The sequence below is a fragment of the Telmatherina bonti genome (assembly GCF_933228915.1).
Source record: "Telmatherina bonti genome assembly, chromosome: 1".
Classification (NCBI taxonomy): Eukaryota; Metazoa; Chordata; class Actinopteri; order Atheriniformes; family Telmatherinidae; genus Telmatherina; species Telmatherina bonti.
Window position 1 is genome coordinate 24,301,416 of NC_136619.1, and position 20,009 is coordinate 24,321,424.

At 38.2% G+C, this 20,009-nt stretch overlaps 1 protein-coding gene across 1 annotated transcript in view; it reads right to left on the reverse strand.

Moving 5' to 3' along the window:
* Positions 1-1,775: 1,775 nt before the first annotated feature.
* The window catches only part of aldh1a2 (aldehyde dehydrogenase 1 family, member A2), a 29,494-nt gene continuing 11,260 nt past the window's right edge, over positions 1,776-20,009 (reverse strand). Inside the window, exons 5-13 of the mRNA XM_079253303.1 lie at positions 19,133-19,194; positions 18,266-18,394; positions 16,135-16,248; positions 6,268-6,370; positions 5,432-5,616; positions 5,164-5,328; positions 3,830-3,987; positions 2,848-2,922; positions 1,776-2,609 (exon numbers count right to left, since the gene is read on the reverse strand). Of these exons, the coding sequence (XP_079109429.1) occupies positions 2,537-2,609; positions 2,848-2,922; positions 3,830-3,987; positions 5,164-5,328; positions 5,432-5,616; positions 6,268-6,370; positions 16,135-16,248; positions 18,266-18,394; positions 19,133-19,194 (1,064 nt within the window). The 3' untranslated portion in view covers positions 1,776-2,536. The remainder of the gene's footprint in view (positions 2,610-2,847; positions 2,923-3,829; positions 3,988-5,163; positions 5,329-5,431; positions 5,617-6,267; positions 6,371-16,134; positions 16,249-18,265; positions 18,395-19,132; positions 19,195-20,009) is intronic.

Below are 20,009 nucleotides of genomic sequence, written 5' to 3' on the forward strand. Positions count from 1 at the left end.
CCTTGGAAAGATCTCTAAAGAGGTTTTTTTTTTCCAAATCATCCTTTAAATTTATTTTTGTGAGCGTAAGCTCCTCATTTCCTGTAGTATGAACCAAAACTGAGAAAAGGGTGCACTTGAGGTCAAAGCCATGATAGTCAAATGTAAAAGTCAGAAGTCATTTTTATGCAACTTCTTTCTTTTGGGAGTTATTTGAGCCACTTTCTTCCCTTTTTAAATGTCATTACTGTCACTCCTCTCGATGAGCTATCTCCTGTCTGTAATAAATACCAGTGCAAAGTTACTTAACAACACTATATTAATGAAACACCCATAAGTGTGCCCTATCTTTTACATGTTTCCAAAATCCAAATCCAGAATCTATTAATAGAGCATGTTTAAAAACAACAATGGCTGACCAAAATGCTGAACATGAAGACAATAAGACAGATATAAAACACTAGCACAAATCACAATAACTCACATACAACCAACATAAAACTGACTTGTGATGTGTTGAACAGCAAGAAGACAAATTGTGTATGTAGTTGTTTTGTCCCAAGTTAGAAAAATTGAGTTACATTAAGACACGGTAAAATAAATAAATGGATAGATAGAAAGAGATGTATATGGATATGAAATTTAATGTAGATTAAAGTATCTGTTAATAAAACTGTTCATTTTAATTAGTTTTGTCCTTGTTTAAATATGAATAAGTTTTCAAATTGAACTTATGTGTTGTAGCCTACCTTATTTACCTGTGTTAACAGATGAAAGTTACTATTCATTCAGTTATTTAAGACACAGAAGTATAAAAGCACTTTGTGAGAAAACATGGCTTGCCCTCTTTTACCCTCATGCATCTGGTGTGGAAGCAAAACTTGCTCTGTCATGCACTTAATAAAAGAGTTTTTCTCCCAGCTGATTAAGGTGAAATGTGACCTCACCTTAGAGAGACTGTACAGACGGAGAACAGGTGTTTCAGAGAGAGATCAGGTTGTTCTGAAGGACTGACCTAACTGTTTTTGTTGCTTTCTGCAGTGTCTTAAAGAACTGAGTCAGTGGGTTATTGATTATATAATAGTCTTTCTAATTCATTAATTAATCTTTTTAGCCACTGTTAAGGTTATCTTTACAAATGTTCAGCCAACTTGTGAGAGTGAAAGCGTGTGCAGTTATCCACAAGGCATGTTGGGGGGCTCGAATGAGGCTGAAGATGTAGGTGTTCATTTATAACTTCCAACCCAGAGTCAGAATGCAGGGAAGTGGTTGCTTATCACAGAACAGTGAATACAAATACTGCTGTGTTTGAAAGGCATAATGATAGACTCTGTGGGTGGTAATGTGTCTTTTTTGTTGTGTATTTTGTTCTGAATCAGATTAATTTTTCATTTCATTCATTTTCTGGACCGCTTAATCCAATTCAGGGTCGTGGGGAAGCTGGAGCCTATCCCAGCTAGCATTGGGCGACAGGCAAGGTACACCCTGGACAGCTCGCCAGGCCATCGCAGATTAATTTTCTGCTGTAATATTGAATGAAGTATGTATGGCTTAAAGTTTGCCAAATGATGCTTAACAACTGTACCAGTGATATGTTTACTGGTAGGGAAAGTGGTCTTCTTTTGTTTGTGGCTGTTATTAGCTAGTGTGTGTCCTCTGAGATTAGCTGCTTCGACCCTTTGAGAGGCTAAAACAGCTTGATAGTTCTAATAATGTAGATAACAAACATTTCCAGGGGAAAAAAAAATGTTTTACAACAAAAACAAACAAACTGCAGTCATTTTATAATTTTATAGCATATAATTGTATAAACATAAACATAGATGGACATTGATGAAAATCAGTTACATACAGTTTAAAATACATCTACTCCTCTCTTAGCAGGTGAGAGTAAAATGTTTTTAGGAGTTTAAAATCTTTCACGTTAAAGTTGGTCAAAGGTTTACATACAGTGTTAAGTCATATGAGCTAACATATAAACAAAGACAATTAGAAATCAATTTTAATTGTGAATTAACATTTCATCCATTCATGTCTGAGGCTGACAACATCAGTGGTCTTGAACGAGCCGAAGCTCTATGAAGCCAATGACACATGAAGTCTGACAATCATACCACACAGTACAAAAAACCCTGCCTCCCAACACAGAACAAGTAGCATGTAAAAGCCTTATTGCAAGTGCGGCGACTGAGTCTCTGAGCATCCAGCATCTGGAAAGTAAATCAGTGGCTGGGAAGGTTATTGATCTTGAACGTTGAAGTCGGAGCAGCCACCCTAATCATTTCTGTGAGTGCTTTAGTGATGTTAGTGGAGGAGGTATATAGAAACGGGGGTGGTTCAGTGGTCACCAGTTGAGGCCTGGAGATGTCTACACAGGGAAAGGCTGAAAGCAAGGTCAAGTTGAGACGGGCACTAAAGGCAGCAGGTGAGAGGAACCTGTAGATACCACAAAGATAACGAGTTTTGACGGTTGGTGTGGTTTGCCACAGTGGACGGACTGACAAGAGGCAGTGACGATGAGGAAGACGCTGCCTCCTCCCAGAAAAGTGTTGCTGCCTTAAGAGTTCTTGGTGACCATCTTCATTGTGATGGTCTTCACTTCTGAGTACTCCCTTAGGCCGCTTTCTCCTCTGAAACAGGAAATAGTAACGATTTTGTTTAAAATGCCAAGCTGACAGCAGCAGTGAGGTATGGTATATACACTGCTGTAGACTCTCAGAGTAGAAATATTGCAATATCCTCTTAGATAAAGATTAATGTCATGTTAAGCAATTTTGGAAAGTGGATTTTCAAAACACAAAGTCACCATTTGTGATATTGTGTTTAATTTGTGTATATTAAGTGGGCTGCCAGCCAAATTGTACTCACAATTCACGCCCGTTACCAGACATTTTGTATCCTCCAAATGGACACTGTGTGCTCAGAGCGTTGAAGCAGTTTATCCTGGGAAATACACAAAACATGGATCATTCTCATGCATATGACTCCTGTGGTTTGCTTCAAAGTGTAACTTAAGCTGCATTTAGGAAGATGGATGTAAAGTTAGTTTCTGTCATCACTGCTATTTTTGTAATCTTTCACCCTCATCGTATAATTCTAGTGGCTTTTAACAAGCACAACAAACCACAATCAGATGATATACTTGTAGGTTTGTTGAATTACATTTGTCTGATAAAGGCTTGGTGCAAAGATGCAAAAGAACACAACAACATAAAAATAACTATTAGAGCCAGTTTAAACCGAATAAACAAGCAGCTTGAGAAAATGTTGATGATAAAACAACGAATCATCGATGCTTTTAGGAGGTTTTTGAATAAAAAATATTGTTATGTATGTGTGATGTTGGATGGTGGTGAGATGGTGAGTGGGACACGTCAAGGATGAAGGAAAAAGTGGAAGAATAAATGTTTGTTCAGTTACCAGACTGAAGCGGTCAAGTTTGACAAGTGGTGAAACCTTTCTGGCAGATACTGTTAGTTAACTATAATTCTGCTTTCACTCCTAACCATCTGCACATGATTACAAAATTAAACAAAACAATTCTGAGTCATTTCAACAAGTGGCAATTCAAAATAATTTCTTTTAAACAAATACTGAAATTAGGTGTCCATTTATATGAACTTATGGTTCCTGTGCTGGCACATTGCATGTGATGTCTCAACGTGTTAAATGTCTAAGCTGTGCGAACAAAGTGAAGGAAAAAAGGGAAAGAAAACAATCTTGTAATGCGTGTAATGATGGTTAGGAGGCACACTGCCAGTGTACAGTTTCTGGATGACTGAAATGTTTGATATATTTCACATGAAGAATACAACCGATTCCAGCTAAAGAAACAAACCAGTGAACTCACCAGACGGTGCCGGCCTGCATGGCTGTAGAAATGGCCATGGCTTTGTTGATATCATTGGTGAATACAGCAGCAACCAAACCATAATCTGAGTTGTTGGCTCTTTCTATCACTTCCTCAATAGTTTTGAACTTCATGATCTGCTGGACTGGTCCAAAAATCTGCCAGAAGACACACATCAAGATCTGACATCAGAATGCTTCCTGGAAAATCTTTAAAATCTCTAATTTAAAAGACTGGATAAAGAGAAATGACCCAATAAAGAACACATCTGCAAAGAGAAAATAAGACTGAATATGTAAATATAAATAAAAAATAAAAAATAAAAATATAAATGGCAAAAAAAAAAAAAACCACACCACAAAATAAAGGAATGATTTATTTTTTTATGGACATATTCTTATTCTTACATTAATTTTTCATTCATTTCTGTCTGAATAACATTTAATACTTTTTATCATTTACTTGTTTTTTAAATATAAATTGCAAATGTTCTTTTCCATGTTTGTCAATATATCCAGATATAATTGATTTCTTTGTATTTTAAACATAATCTGAAATAAATTCATTATTGTGATTTTTTTCCACATTTAATACGCTGATACTTATTGTTATAGCGTCATAATTTTATTCAGTTCACACTTATTTATTATTCGTTATTCCTTTACAAAGTTATTAATTATTATCACACTTGTTATCATTGCATATGTGCCTAAATTCTCCTTTAGGTCTTTAAGTACCTTTGACAGCCATAGAAGTTTGTAATTCTGCAGTTTTAACTAAATTTCATAAATCAAAATGTATCTTTTAAAATACATTTAAGAATTTAGTACTGAGGACTCAAACTACTAATTCATGTGACCTTTAACAACGACAGCAAAAATGGGTTTTGAGAATCAAGTAGCTAAACAATGTTTTACACCAGAAATGGACCTAGTAGGAAGGTGCTGAAGCCTTTTAGGATACGTTTGTGATGTTTGCTCACTGGTTGGATATATTGTACATTGTATTTAGCTGCCATATTCAAAATTATTCTATTTTTTTTAACCGCTTTAACCATCTTTTCATCTCCTTAAAATTCAGATTTTTTACTTTGACATAACAGATTTACAGAAGAAATCTTTTGTCATGGTGACTAAAATATGTCCAGTTACAATGACGTGTAAGTCAAATTATTATTGAGATAGAGAGAGCCTAACATTATCGGCAGTCAAAATTAGTGTCAGAAGACATAACAAATAGGCTCATGTATATACATGTATATACAGTATATATATACATGTATGTATATATTAGTTGCACAAAATTAAAATTCCAGGTCTTTATATTTTTTTTACCTCCTCTCTAGCAATGCGCATGTCATCCCTCACATTAGAGAAAACTGTGGGCTCAATGAAGAACCCTTTACAGCCCAGAGCTTTGCCTCCACACTCCAGCTTGGCTCCTTCACTGATGCCGCTCTGGATGAACTCCAACACACGGCTCTGATGCTCCCGGCTGATCTGTTGGAGGCAGATATAATAAAAAAAATTTTTTAAAAACTATATGAAAATGACATAAAGGGAAGATAAAACATGATAAGTGAAATTGATTTTTTCACTTCACCTGTGGACCTTGCTCAGTTGTGGGGTCAAAAGGACTGCCAACTATCCTCCTCTTGGCTCGCTCCACACTCCTCCGAACAAACTCATCATATATGAGCTCCTCCACAAAGATGCGAGAGCCTGCGGTGCAGCACTGACCTGCATTGAAAAACACACCCTGGTGGGCCTGTTCCACAGCCAGGTCCACTGAAGGGTAAGGCAGATTTTAGTCCATCAATAAGCACATAAAGTGACTTATTCATTAAAAAATAAACTTCTGTATGGCAAGTGTTTCACAAGCACAGATGTACTTATTAACTAGTAAAGTTTGAATGAGTATTTTTAAGGTTGATAATTCAGAACCCAGCGTTGATTTGGGCTAAACTTAGATTAGGAAACCTTAATCTGATAAGAGAAGTTATGTCTGCAGTGTTATTGAAGCTATCCTGGGCCAATCTGATACCTGACACCTTACAGACGGGACCCTGCTGTTGCACACAAGGGGTTAACGGCCCCCTGTGATTTATGGGTCTCGGCTGAAGCACCCGACTGAGTCAGGGTCCATTCTCTTGATTTACAGCCTCAGAGAGCCCCTCTCACGCCTGTTGAAAGCATTTGAAAGCCTCTGCACCCTAGTTTGGTGAGCCACTTATAATTTATATGAAACACATCCATCCAGAGGTTTTCATAGCACAAGTACGTTTTGGACATTTTGAAGGATTTCAGCCGGGTAGGTTTTAATTTACAGACTTAAAGACCTAGATTAAGTAATTAAAAACATGCTGACATTGGCAGACCACCAACTGTCAGTGACAAAAAAACACAAAGTTACCCACAAAATGACACTTGGAAACTTACAATCTGCATCTGCAAATATGATGTTGGGATTCTTTCCTCCCAGCTCCAGCGTTACCCTCTTCAGGTTACTCTTTCCCGCTGCCTCTTGGATCAGCTTGCCAACCTAGCAGAGGAAACAGATCTTAAGTTGACTCAAAGAAACAGGCACACAGCCAGATCACTAAATCAGCTGGAGCCATTAAATATCCTAAAGAGGTTTCTTAGCTCCAAACAAGGAATGCACTGGTAGGCCAGCTGAAACATGAGTTCTGCAAACACACTGAATGAATATCCATTACAGGTTTTTCGGAGACAGTAACAGGAAAACAAAATGATGTTTCAGCCTGGAACAGCATCTGATATGTAGAGAAGGGGAGGAAGAGGTAACCACAAGGTGTGTGGGTGGTGTCCTGTGATCCAACCCACTGTGAGACGTTTTGTTCAGTATGAACGAGTCCTGTGTGCTGATATGGAAAACAATGGGGGATTTGCCTGTGGCTTTTCCTTATCTTCCTATTATCCCCATTTCCACTCCACTCCATGCCAGGAATGATGATATCACATAACCGAAATGAAGAACAATAAATAATACACTTATTCATTTATGATAAGACATCTAGGGACATTCTGCTTAAGAGTATGACGTATGTAACTGATTGTAAGGCACCATGTTTTAGTTTTAAAAGTAGGTGTCGTGCAGTTTTACAGTTCTTTCAGATTCGTTCAAATTCCAACTTGATATTTAAGGTTTTATTTAATGAATGACTGAAATATGTGCATTTATGTGTTACATTACACCCTGAAATCAAACTGTCCACTTAGGAAGCAACACTGATTGACAATCAATTTCACATGCTGTTGTGCAAATGGAATAGACAACAGGTGGAAATTATAGGCACTTGGCAAGACACACCCAATAAAGGAGTGGTTCTGCAGGTGGTGACCACAGACCACTTCTCAGTTCCGATGCTTTCTGGCTGATGGTTTGGTCACTTTTAAATGCTGGCAGTGCTTTCACTCTAGTGGTAGCATGAGACGGAGTCTACAACCCACAAAGGTGGCTCAGGTAGTGCAGCTCATCCAGGATGGCACATCAATGCCAGCTGTGGCAAGAAGGTTTGCTGTGTCTGTCAGCGTAGTGCCCAGAGCATGGAGGTTTTACCAGGAGACAGGCCAGTACATCAGGAGATGTAGAGGAGGTCGTGGGAGGGCAACAACTCAGCAACAGGACAGCTATCTCCTTCTTTGTGCAAGGAGGAACAGGAGGAGCACTGCCAGAGCCCTGCAAAATGGGCTCCAGCAGACCACAAATGTGCATGTGTCTGCTCAGACAGTCAGAAACAGACTCCATGAGGGTGGTATGAGATCCTCAGACCCCTTGTGAGACCATATGCTGGTGCGGTTGGCCCTGGGTTCCTCCTAATGCAAGACAATGCTAGACCTCATCTGGCTGGAGTGTGTCAGCAGTTCCAGCAACACGAAGGCATTGATGTTATGGACTGGCCCGCCCGTTCCCCAGACCTGAATTCAATTGAGCACATCTGGGACATCATGTCTCACTCCATCCACCAACGCCAAGTTGCACCACAGACTGTCCAGGAGTTGGAGGACGCTTTAGTCCAGGTCTTGGACGCATTGCAGGGAGGTCATACAGGCACGTGGAGGCCACACACACTACTGAGCCTCATTTTGACTTGTTTAAAGGACATTACATCAAAGTTGGATCAGCCTGTAGTGTGTTTTTCCACTTTAATTTTGAGTATAACTCCAAATCCAGACCTCCATGGGTTTATACATTTGATTTTAATTGATAATTTTTGTATGATTTTGTTGTCAGCACATTCAACTATGGAAAGAACAAAGTATTTAATAAAAATATTTCATTCATTCAGATCTACAACGTGTTACTTTAGTGTTCCGTTTATTTTTTTGAGCAGTGTGTATATACATTTTGATAAAATACTTGTTTTCCTGTTAAATGTTGTAAACCTTGTCAAAGCATATTTGTGGCTAAAGAAATAAGTGTGCCCTTTAAGTGTAGCATATTTTAAACAGAATTTGGCCTCTTGTTTAGTTTACACACCCATTTACAATTAATAACTGAGGTTTTGATTACAAATACACAAAGCATTTTACAGACACACTACAAGCAATGCTGTATTTTGGAAAGCAAGACAACTTTATAGCACACTTTGTGTACAAGACAATTCAAGGTGCTTTACATAAAACATTAAAAACATTACAGGTGGTGTAAAGAAAGTATAAAAGTGCAGTCATAATACTGGACTGCAGCCGTCTGGTGTCAAAGACACAAAGTTGTGGATCATCTGCAAAATTGTGATAATTGTTGTTAAAGTGATGTAATATTTTATCCTAATGGAACACACAAGCTGAACAGAAGAGGTCCAAAGACTAATCCCTGAGGTACTCCACAGGACAAGGTCACCAGTTCAGATTTATACCTTCGTAACAAAATACTAGAATTAGTATTCGACCCAATGAGATTCAGGATGTGATGAGGTCGGAAGCCTGACTGAAACATATCAAGATTCCCACTTTCATTTAAGGAATCATTAACCTGGTCAAACCCGACTTTCTCAAATGTCTTGGATCTAAAAGAAAGGTTAGAGACTGTAGCTGTTCATTATAGAGGCTTCTAGTACTTTTCTTTTGGAATGACTGGATGGCAGCTATTCTTCGTGACTTGGGGGAAAATACCTGATGCCAGTGAGCTGCTAAAGATAAGCAGTAGATAACTTTCTACTAAGGTAAAACTGTTTTTAAAAAGTCAGATGGTATCATTTTCAGAGTGCATGTTGTTGATTTCAAAAGCCAAACTTTTTCTTGTAGGATTTTTAAATCAGTCATATTGAATTATGACATAACAGCAGTTATTTCAATGGTTTTTCTTTAGCAATGACTAGTTTTCTTGTTTGACGTGACATTTTTTTTCTTACTTTTTTCAATTTTTTACTACAAAAGTTGGTAAATTCAATTAATTTCTCAGTCGAAAGGACCTCTACAATAAACTGTATGGGTGTCTGTGCAATCATTCGAAATATAAACCCTCTCCAGCTTTACACAGCTCATTCTTATAATTTTACAAGCTTTGTTTATAATGAATTTGAAGTTTATTTTCCCCTTTTCAGCTTTCTTGCATTTTATATTTAGGTTAGTGACCACATTGATACTTTCCCCTGGTGTCTTCTATTTGCTCTTGGTTCTTATTGGTGAAACAGCATCCATTGCATTCCATATTGTACATCATTTAATCTTTGGGAAAGTTTGAAATCACTTGACAGAACTATTTTTTTATAATTCTTTTGTCCTGAAACACCACATTAACTGGACAGATAAGAACCCCATGAAAGACCCTCCACATACACATAATTCCCTAATAATCCTACACGTAAAGCCAGTATTCGTGTTACTCATACAGATTTTTTTTCCCAAGGGAACAAACAAGATAACGTAGAGAAATCCCCTCTTACTATCCAAACAGAAATGTCCCCACCTCCAGCATGGAAAAGAAAAGAATCATCTTCTTTCAGCATTTTAAATTGATAAGGTTAAAAAGAAAAGGAAAAAGAAACAACTGCTGTGCTGTGGCTTCCCCTGAAGCTGTATGAAAACAGCTGGCTTGGGAGCATGGTTTCTGATGTATTTTGCACGCCTTTGATCAGAGACTTAGAGTGGCTGACTAAGAGGATGTTTGCACACGTTTGTCCAGGCATAAAGGAAATACACTATGCTGAGAGACTTTTCTGCGTGGAGTCATAAACTCATGTGATTCCATGAGAAGATGAGTTGTGGTCCTAAAATCCACCTGTAACCTTTCCACCAGCCTCCACTTTCTGCGGAGACACTGTGCTTTGCTGCAACAGCGCAGTGACTCACTGTCTGAGTATCGGCAGTCTCTAACAACATGGACTCATTCATGACAATAATTGGCTCCAGACAACATGAAACAACAAAAAACTAGTTAAAAAGAAACTAAAAAACAGGGTTACTCACAAAGGAAATCCCCAAATAAAATGAGATGATGAAATAAAGAAAATGTTTCCTTTAAAATGTGTATTTATGTTTGTTGGCATACAAATATGCTACTACGGAGAGTTAAAACTAAAGTGTATATTTATATTAATCTGTACGGAAAAATCATTAAAACATCCATCACAGGATAAATTTTTGTTTAAAGTTGAATACAGTTTCTCACAATCCTTAAATCAATATTTCAATTATGCCTTGCTCTGTCGAAAGTTAGAAAATGATGAGACCAGGGAGAGAACGTCTGTTATTAATAAATTTCAGAGTGTAATTTTAGTTGATACTGTCCTCCTCCCAAATATGTCCTCATGGGGGGGGTTGTTCATGTGCCCCGAAACAACCTATAATTAAGTTAAAAGAATGATAACCTCCACTGGTTGGGACAGCAGCTACATGTATATTACAGAAATGGTGTCCATGCAGATAATGACTACATTGTAAAACAAGTAACTTTCTTATGCTTACCAAGTACTTTAAATTTCTAAATGCAACCCAGTGAGGACTTCTGTCAAAGTATTTTGGTAAAATGTTCTGAATGTGCACCATGGACATGTATAAGTTATTATGCTACCCAACACCTTAAACATTTCATGTGAGATCATTGTTTTTTGTATCTTCATTCCAACTCACTGTTTGTTAAAGTGGCTCTATTATGCACATTTCAGTCTAATTTATGTTAATATGCAAGTCAAGAAGAGCAAAAAAATAATCAAGCATCTTTCACAAACCCCTTCATTCATTTTGTATTGATCCCTCAGATCAGCCTCTGCCATAAACAAGCTAACAGAGAAAGCTCCGCCCTATGTACCGCCTGTGGGCTGCATCTGTTTGGTTAACAGCTTGGAGTAATTATACTGAGCAGTGAAGGTGGGTGTGGCGTTCTTCTCGTCAACGTGCACAACCTAAAGAAGATGACCCATAGACATCATATATTCATAGAAGCCTCATTGTACGCTGGAGAGTGAACGAGCGTTGCCGCCATATTGGATCGGTCTCCGATTTCAAATCTTGTGGCAAAGTCAATGTAGTTTCCCCACATAACTGTTTTCTGTGGAACAATGCGTATATATTACACGCAAACAAAACACGTTTCACATAAAACACATAATTGATTTGATGAATAAATAAATAAATGTAAAAAAGAAAGAGTCAACTGTAGTCAAGAGAAACCCATCAACTATTCCTGTGTTTTGTTTAGCATACGGTTGCAATAACCAGCGAAATATTGAAAGCAGATCATGTGGAATTACATTTCACAAGGTTGAATAATCATTCATTATTTGACCAGATAAAAATAGACAGATAAATCCAAATGCATAAACAAACAATCAAACATGTTAGTATCACATTCATTTATACATTTATCTATATTGTAGCTACCTTTTGTCTTTGTTAAATAGCATTATAAAAATATTTTAGCATATAGTTTTTTTTATGTTTGACAGTGACCTGTGGCATAACAATGTCTTTGCTCTTTGAAACAAAACAAACTGTGATAAAAAATTTGGTAAAAATTGAAGAAGTTATTGTTGTGTTTGGGTCTACACCTTCCAAATCAAAGTATTGGAGGCGCACGTGAGACCCATTCAAGATGGCGGCACGATGAGACGTCTGCTCGTATAGGCAGCGTGATACTATGCGGAGTCTATGTATACATGATGTTTATAAAATGACCAATCACTGAGTCCCTCCCACAGGGACGTCACTAAAGTTTCAGAGTAGAAATTAGTCTCTAAAAACCAAGCGTTTCCGTCGCCATGGAAACCAAACGTAGAGCGTGCTGGAAAACTCAAACACTCCTTTAGGCGATAAAAAAAAATGTCTGATGACTATTCAACACTATAACACTGTCGAAAGCTCAGAAAACTAGAAATAGCTTAGTAGAGCCCCTTTAAGGCTGAGGAAATAAAATTGATTTTATTCAGGTAACAAAACTGGTTGGTAAGGATTTGGAAAAGATTACTTTTGATCTGATAGCTGCTGGGATAGGTTCCAGCCCCTCTATGACCTTGAATAGGATTAAACTATATAAAGTTTATGGAATTTTGGAAAACAGGGGAAACATGAATCAGGCTTGATGTAAGATGGAAATGGGAACCTCAAAACTACATGTTTGAAAACTAAGCAAGAAAAACCAATGTTGCGCCCATGTAAGCTTTCCTTTTCTCTTTTATACAGTTAATATGAATCTACAGATGTGTAGTTTACTTATAATGATGACTTTAATTATTGCATGAGCTCACTTTAACTTCAATGGATGAACAAAAATACATCACAGTTACCCACCTATCCAGTCTCCCTGTGATAGGAATCCAATGGCTGGTGGAACGTTTGACTACTGAATGTCCACTGAATGTGGAAAAAGGCTCCATAAGTTTGGTAAAGTGTCAACATTGACACCTCCAAAGCCATCCATCCATTTTCTTAACCGCTTAGTACAATTTAGGGTCTCAGGGAAGCTGGAGCCTATCCAAGGCAGTCTTTGGGCAAGAGGCAGGTTACACTCTGGACAGGTCGCCAGCCCATCACAGGGCCAACACAGAGAGACAAACAGCCATCTGCACACACACACACTCACTGCTAAGAACAATTTATGGTAACCAATTAAACTAACATGCATGTCTTTGGATAGGATACCCAGAGGGAACCCATGCATACATGGAGAGAACATGCAAACTCCACACAAAAAGGTCCTTGTTCAACCCTCCTCCCTAGTAGAGGCCACAGCGCCACTACACATGCAGCCCCAGCTCCAATGCAGCCCTGGAAATATGACATCAGTCATTTATTTCAATAAGCACTTATTAGCTCAATATTCATGGTGCCTAATAAGTGTGTTAGTGGTAATTATGGTAATTATGGTAATTCTCAAAACTTCAAACATCCACACAGATAATTCATCAGGACTTTGAATAACTGGATTCAAACTGGCCTTGCAACGTTCATTGGGTTACCATTTAAAAAAAATAAAAATTAAAAGGAAGAAAATTAATGTATAGATTAAAGTGTATGCTAAGATATTAAACTAGGTGTATACCAACACAGGGAAAATCTAAAGATTTTCTGCTGCTTTTGCTTTGATTTAACACAATCTAGATTTTATGACTGCACCAGCATAATCTGACAATATCACCATTCAGGTAACTTAAAGACAATGTCTAAGCAGACAAATGTCTTAAAGATAACGTCTGCATGGTGATTTCCCACTAATAAAGATAAAAGCAACAGAAACTCCAAAATATGAAGGGTTTAGTCAAAAGGCTGAGAGCCCTCCCATTCATAAGTATTGGAAAAAGGACTGTGGTCAGATTAAATGGCCTGGTCAAACTCTACGCTAGGTTCAGCTGTGCATATAACCATACAAGCTGATGCAGCACTCAGCAGCTTTTCTCTGGTCTGCCAAAAAAGAACAGTGGGAGTTTAAGGTTTGTCTTGTTTTGCATGGATCTGCTTTAACCACTGTGTGAAAAACGCATCTGTCAGACTTGTGTAATTTGTTTAAAAGACAAAAAATGAAAGACTTTTTATTTTTACAGACATGTGTTTCTACTGTGTTTGTGGTGAAAGAGTTACACTAACAAGACCGTCACAGAATGCTGTCATCCCAAATTTTGGTAAGTTGAAGTTTTGTGTAATGCCTGCAACTGTTTCCACAGCACAGCTCAAACAGATGGAAACACGAATACTCAGAACTGGTACATGAAATCAGTCGGTCAGATTTCTTCTAAACTATGCATATTCTCCTTTGAGAATATGCATAATTTACCCTGGACGGGTCGCCAGTCCATCATAGCCCTTAAGATTTGACCACTGCAATTATTTATTACAGACTGAGTTTCATTGGATCATATTTCCTTTTCCCCCAGCTGAGCACTTTGCTCTCTGACTGCAGGTTTACTTGTGGTTCTCAGGTGTTTCAAAAAGTAGAAAGGGAGCCTCTGGTTAATGGGCCTTTCTTTTATTTAAGCAGCTGCCATTTCGGCTTCAGGAAGCAGACACCTTCTCTATCTTTAAGATTCGGCATAAAACTTTTTTTTGGTGAGTTAACAGTCCCTGAGCAATTCTGCCATAGGCTGCTGGGTGACATCATATGACGTACTGAGCATTTTTTCAGTTATTACTTTTTTTTCTGCCTGTATAAATATATGATGTTACTGTCATTCATTTGTGTCTCTCTTTTTCTTTCTCAGTGTGCATCCCTGGCTTAGAAATACAATGCTTGTTAACCCCTCTTTCCTTTCCTCTCCATCCACAGATGGACACAATCTTCAGCCTGGTTCTGCAGGAGGTTTTTCTTCTTGGTGAAGGTTGTTACCATGATAAGCAACCTAGTTGTTGTTGTTAATGTGGCAAAATGATTATGTTATTTTGTTCTTGTATCCCTTGTTTTGGAGTTCTTCTGGCTTACTCTTGATGCATCATCCGGACAAAACTCTCCTTGTCTGCCGTCCGAAAACTATTGAGTGATTGTGTGGGAAAGCTGAAGTGGGCATAATTATTGCAGAAAAGCAGAAAGCGCAAAGTTGTCATTTCCACTTCTTGTCTGATGCGAAACATTTAACAATGTTGAATGGATAGTTTAAAGGAACATCAGGACGAGGCAGTGAAAGTACAAAATCTATAAAACATGTGTCATACGAAGACACACAAGCCCACAAACTTTGTTCTTGGTCCTGCCAGCGTGAGAACAAGAACAAAGTTCTCTGTTTTGGGGTATGTAACGTGCCTCATAGAGTTTTCTCCTTCACACTGATGTCCACCCTCTTGCCATGCTCAGTTTGGGGAATTGAATTGAAAAGATTTGATGCTTATTTTATTTTTAATAAAGTGCCTCATATGAACAGTTATTATAAACTGGAATAATGATTTGTCTTAAGTGAAATAAGACTGGACTACATTGAGGTGCACTGAAATGCATTCTACCTCAAAAAGTGACACGAGATGACTGAATCTAATTGAATTGAACTGTAGCAGTAGTAGTGAGGACAAACAAGCTTGTACATCCTGGTTTTAAACATAAATCTTCCATTGAGCTATTAAATTTTGGTTTCGCTGCCGTGCTTTTGTGGCTCCTGACAGTGATCTATTATGTCTGTACCTGTGTGGGCTTATCTGATCTTGCTCATGGTACATACACTATCTCTAAAACAACACCACAGTCAGAAGAGACACTGCAAAAATCTGGTTATTTTACCAAAGGCACTTGTGAAATACAAGTTGGCCAAATCACAAAATGTATTGTACATTTGTTCTGCAGTAAATGGTTTTAACAGAGGAGGTAGTCTGGTAGATATGATGGCAAGTGTTTATAAATGATCTGCTGAGAGGGGATCTGCTGTCACTCTGCTGTTTGCTTCAGCCTCAGGAATGTGTTCAGACCAAAACATTCAACACCTAACATGGTATGTCCTCAAGCTTCGGGTTTACTGCTTCCCTGTACTGAAAAGCTACAGATCTTTATCCAGAGGAGAATAGTAAGTTAAACGAAACATCCTGCTGATGTTCATACATTAATATTAGAGAGACAGCTGAAGGAAAACAGAGAACAAGCGGTGTTTTCAGAGATAAGTGTTTGCATGCTCTTGACAACGCAAATATGCACATGTGTGTGAGATAAAATCAGAGTCTTGTCATGAGGAGTAATGACAGGGTACTCAGTTTATGCAAGATCCCATTTGTTTGTCATTTAGACTTCAGGACAGGCACACAACATACCCTAATTACCCAGCCTGCTCTTATGCTCTGCACATGTTTGTCATTGTGTCACTTGTGCTCCGTGACAAAAGCTAGCAGTAAACAGCTGCTGATCTGAGTCACATTAGAAAGGGGGAAAAAAAGTACCTTGGTTGATCCGGTAAAAGCCACTTTGTCTATGCCCATGTGTGAAGCAATTGCAGCTCCTGCAGTTGGCCCGTATCCTGGCAAAATATTGATGACTCCCGGTGGAAACCCAGCCTGTCAAAACAATATGAGAGGAAATAAGCTTTAGCGGAGATGACAGCAGAGCCAAGCAAAACTGCAGGCAGTGTGAGGGAATCCGGACCCAACCCAACGTCCCTGCAAGCATAGAGCAAAGAGAACATCAAAAAAGAAGACGGCCACAGACAGACTCCAAAATGAGGTGCAGCTGAAGAAGACTCAGGGGAAACAAGGAGGATGTGGACACTTAGATGTGCACATTACTGAGTTTCTCTGGATCAGGGTGTCATGCTGCGTTGTTCCTATCCTGTTTAAGTTATTCCTATGTTTTACTTTATGTGCACAGCTACGCTCACCAAAAACACCACTACACATATGTCACACATTAAATCAAATCAATTATCCATTTCTAAATGTTTTTAACAATATTTTATATTGACCTCAGTGTCTTGGCTGAACTCTGTCTATGACATTATGTTATAATACTTTAAATCCTTTGTTTTCCCTGTCAGCACTCTTTTGTGAAGTGTCAACATTTATATTAAGTTAGTGAATAATATGTATTATTCAGAGTAGAAGTGAAAATTACAATTGAATTTTCAGAGTAGCTTTCACCATATTTAAGCAATTTGCATCCCTTTACAAACACTTTTATGTAAACATAATTAAATACTGGTTATAGTTTTGATTGTTTCTTTATTCACACGTTCATTCTGTTTTCTTTATGTTCAGTGCGATGCCAAATTAGAACAATGCAACCAGTCTTTTATACTGCTTATGCTGCATTTAAGCACCAGTAAACTTTTTTTTTTTTTTTAACACACTTACATTCTTAAAGAATCTAATTTTAAGACTCCTGTGTACAACAAAAACCCAATGTAATCCAAGGAATTATTTTTGTCACTGACATGGTAAGTTATTTTTATAAAAGTTTCTGACAACAGAGATGGGTGTGCATTCAATATGTAACAAGAAATCTAGTGGGAGATGAGTTTTTGCAGGAAAACAGTATAAACATACGTGAGAGTAGATGGAGAAAGTGATAGAGTGCTGACCTTACTTTTATCAACATGATTAAAAAACAGAAGTTTGTGTTTGTGCGTTTTCCTTGGAAATACTTGACAAACCAAAGTGAAGAGTCATCTGTACTCAGGTAGATGGAGACAAGACCGAATACCTGGGAGTGGTCCTTTTAACTGTGCTAAATAGCTTCCATCTTTGTAAAACACTGTAGTTTTGTGATTAGAATCATTGCATGAATATCCCTCCTTTGAAACTTAGAGTTTAGCATTTATTATTCTTTGTGAAAGTTGTTGTACTGTGTGTTCTAAGGATGACGACTTTTTGCCCAGCAAGTTCAAATTCAGCGTTTTCTGTGATGGATGTGTAAATAGTTCCTAAGTTATACAGCTATATGTTCATATTTTGGATTGTGCGCTTGGTAGGAATTTAAATAAAACTAATTACATTGAGAAAAATCAAAGTTTTGCACCAAAATGAATAACTGAGTTGTGATGAGAGATATTTCTTCCTTTCATCCAAGTTACCCTTTAGATTAATCTTTTCTTGTGATGACAGTACAAAGTTTCAATCCATTAAGAAAACTGTATTGTTGATGGTATTTAGCATCTATTTTTATGTGGATATCGTGATGTAAACACACGCCATACTCATTTATTAAGTTTTTATGCCGCTTGATCCTCTTCAGGGTTTCGGGGAAGCTGGAGCACATCCCAGCAATTACCAGGCGAGAGGCAGGGTACACCCTGGACAGGTCGCCTGTCCATTGCAGGGATATTATTTTATAACATGAAAAATACAGATAAAAAACTTTTTATTTTACTACATGAAAAATTGTTATAGCCGTGTAATTACCTCCGTTAAGTGTTGCAGCTACATTCACTACAGCCTCTACAAGTAGCGTGTTAGCCAAATTCATGAACATTTTGTTCTTGGCAAAATGACTCCTGCAAATGAGCTGATCCAGTGTGTGGAGTGGTTTGACAGTCCAAACAAAACGTTTACAGTTGGCAGAGTGCCTCTTGACATTTACCTCCTTGATAAGAGCTGCTATGTAGAGGCAGGTGAGCGGTGTCTGCTCAGCAGGTTTCAGGACAACAGTGTTTCCACATGCGAGTGCTGGACCCAGCTTCCATGCTGTCATCATCAGAGGGAAGTTCCACTGTGTGTGACACCCAGGCATACACATACACATACACACACACACACACACACACACACACACACACACACACACACACACACACACACACACACACACACACACAAGTGGAAAAATAATGCAACTGACACACTGGGTGGTCACAAGTCAAGTTCAATAACTCATCACTCTTAAGTCACTCACTCTCATTTTCACTCTGTCTAAACATAGTCAAGTGAAAAAATGTTCTCGGCACTTGTATAGTGTTTTCTCTTCCCACAGCATTCTGAGAAAATCAGGAAATTGCAACACATGTGCAATAGACCCATATCACTGTACAACACAGAGGCCTGTGTTATTTCTGCTTTACACAGGAGCCCATGGGGCTCAACGGAGAACCACACGCTTTCTGCTCTCTTGCACAATCAACAGTGTCTCTTTCTCCTTGATCTTTTCCTCCTTTCTCATCATTCTCCTTCTCTCAAACCCACTTGGATAAATCCCTCCCCCTACTGTTCTGCCTCTCACTTCTCATTCTCTATTACTCAGACTCACAAGCATAGTCATTTTGGGGGCTTACCACCAGGATTTACCCAAATAAACAATGACTGTCTGGGAATTATCGGAAAATGTAGAATGTAATCCAATAAACAAGCCTGTTTCTCTTTTAAATTCAGCCAATTTGCTTTCATCAGTTTTTTTTCTTTACACTTTAATGTCAGATTTGTGCATGTCACTTGTAGGCAGGCTTATACTCACAGGGATAATTTGTCCACAGACTCCAATCGGCTCATATCTAGTAAATGTCAGATACTCTCCATCTGTAGAGGAACACAAACAAAGAGAGAACTTATAACTCATTTCTCACTTTTGCTAAAAAAAAAAAACTTTGAAAAATAACTGAAACACTTGAAAAATGTCACCACCTGACACCCCGCTGTTGTTGACTCAACATGTTAATTTGTAAATGAATCCACACGCAACATTCTTGCTTCCTTAAACACTGGTGAGGGATTACGTTTCAAGCCTCCAACAGCACAGGCATGTGTGTAACTGTTTTAAGTCATAGAGATGGGTGTTATGCTGGAAAGATTTGCTCATTCCTCTTGCATTACTTGAGTAAAAGGAGGTTGTTACTGAGGGCGTGCCATGCTTGTTCATTCTCCACAAAAACAATTCATATTGAGAAATGTGTGTATGCATTTATTACAACAGTGGTCAGCTGATGATTGCCTAATGTTGCACTTGGACTGGAATGATCGGAGGAAGATAAGAAGCCAAATAATCCTTCAGTGGGAAACAGTAGAGGCATGGCAGTGGACACAAAACTACAGTAAAAGTTCCCATATGTCAACAGCTTCCCTTAATTATACACTCTTTTAAAAGTGTTACTGTTTGCAGATCAGATCTATAAAAACATGAGATTTTCCGGAGAAACTCCAGTTTTTGCCAGGCTTGTGTGAAACTATGACGCCTGTAAATGACTTAGATTACAATTTGGAACAAGCAATGTAAACGATACTAAACTGTGTAGCCAAAGGTGCTCCACATAATAAGAGTCCCTATTCATGTCAGACTGTCTGTGACACAAATTTAATACCACAATCCCAGCTTAACATGCAAGACAAACAGAGGG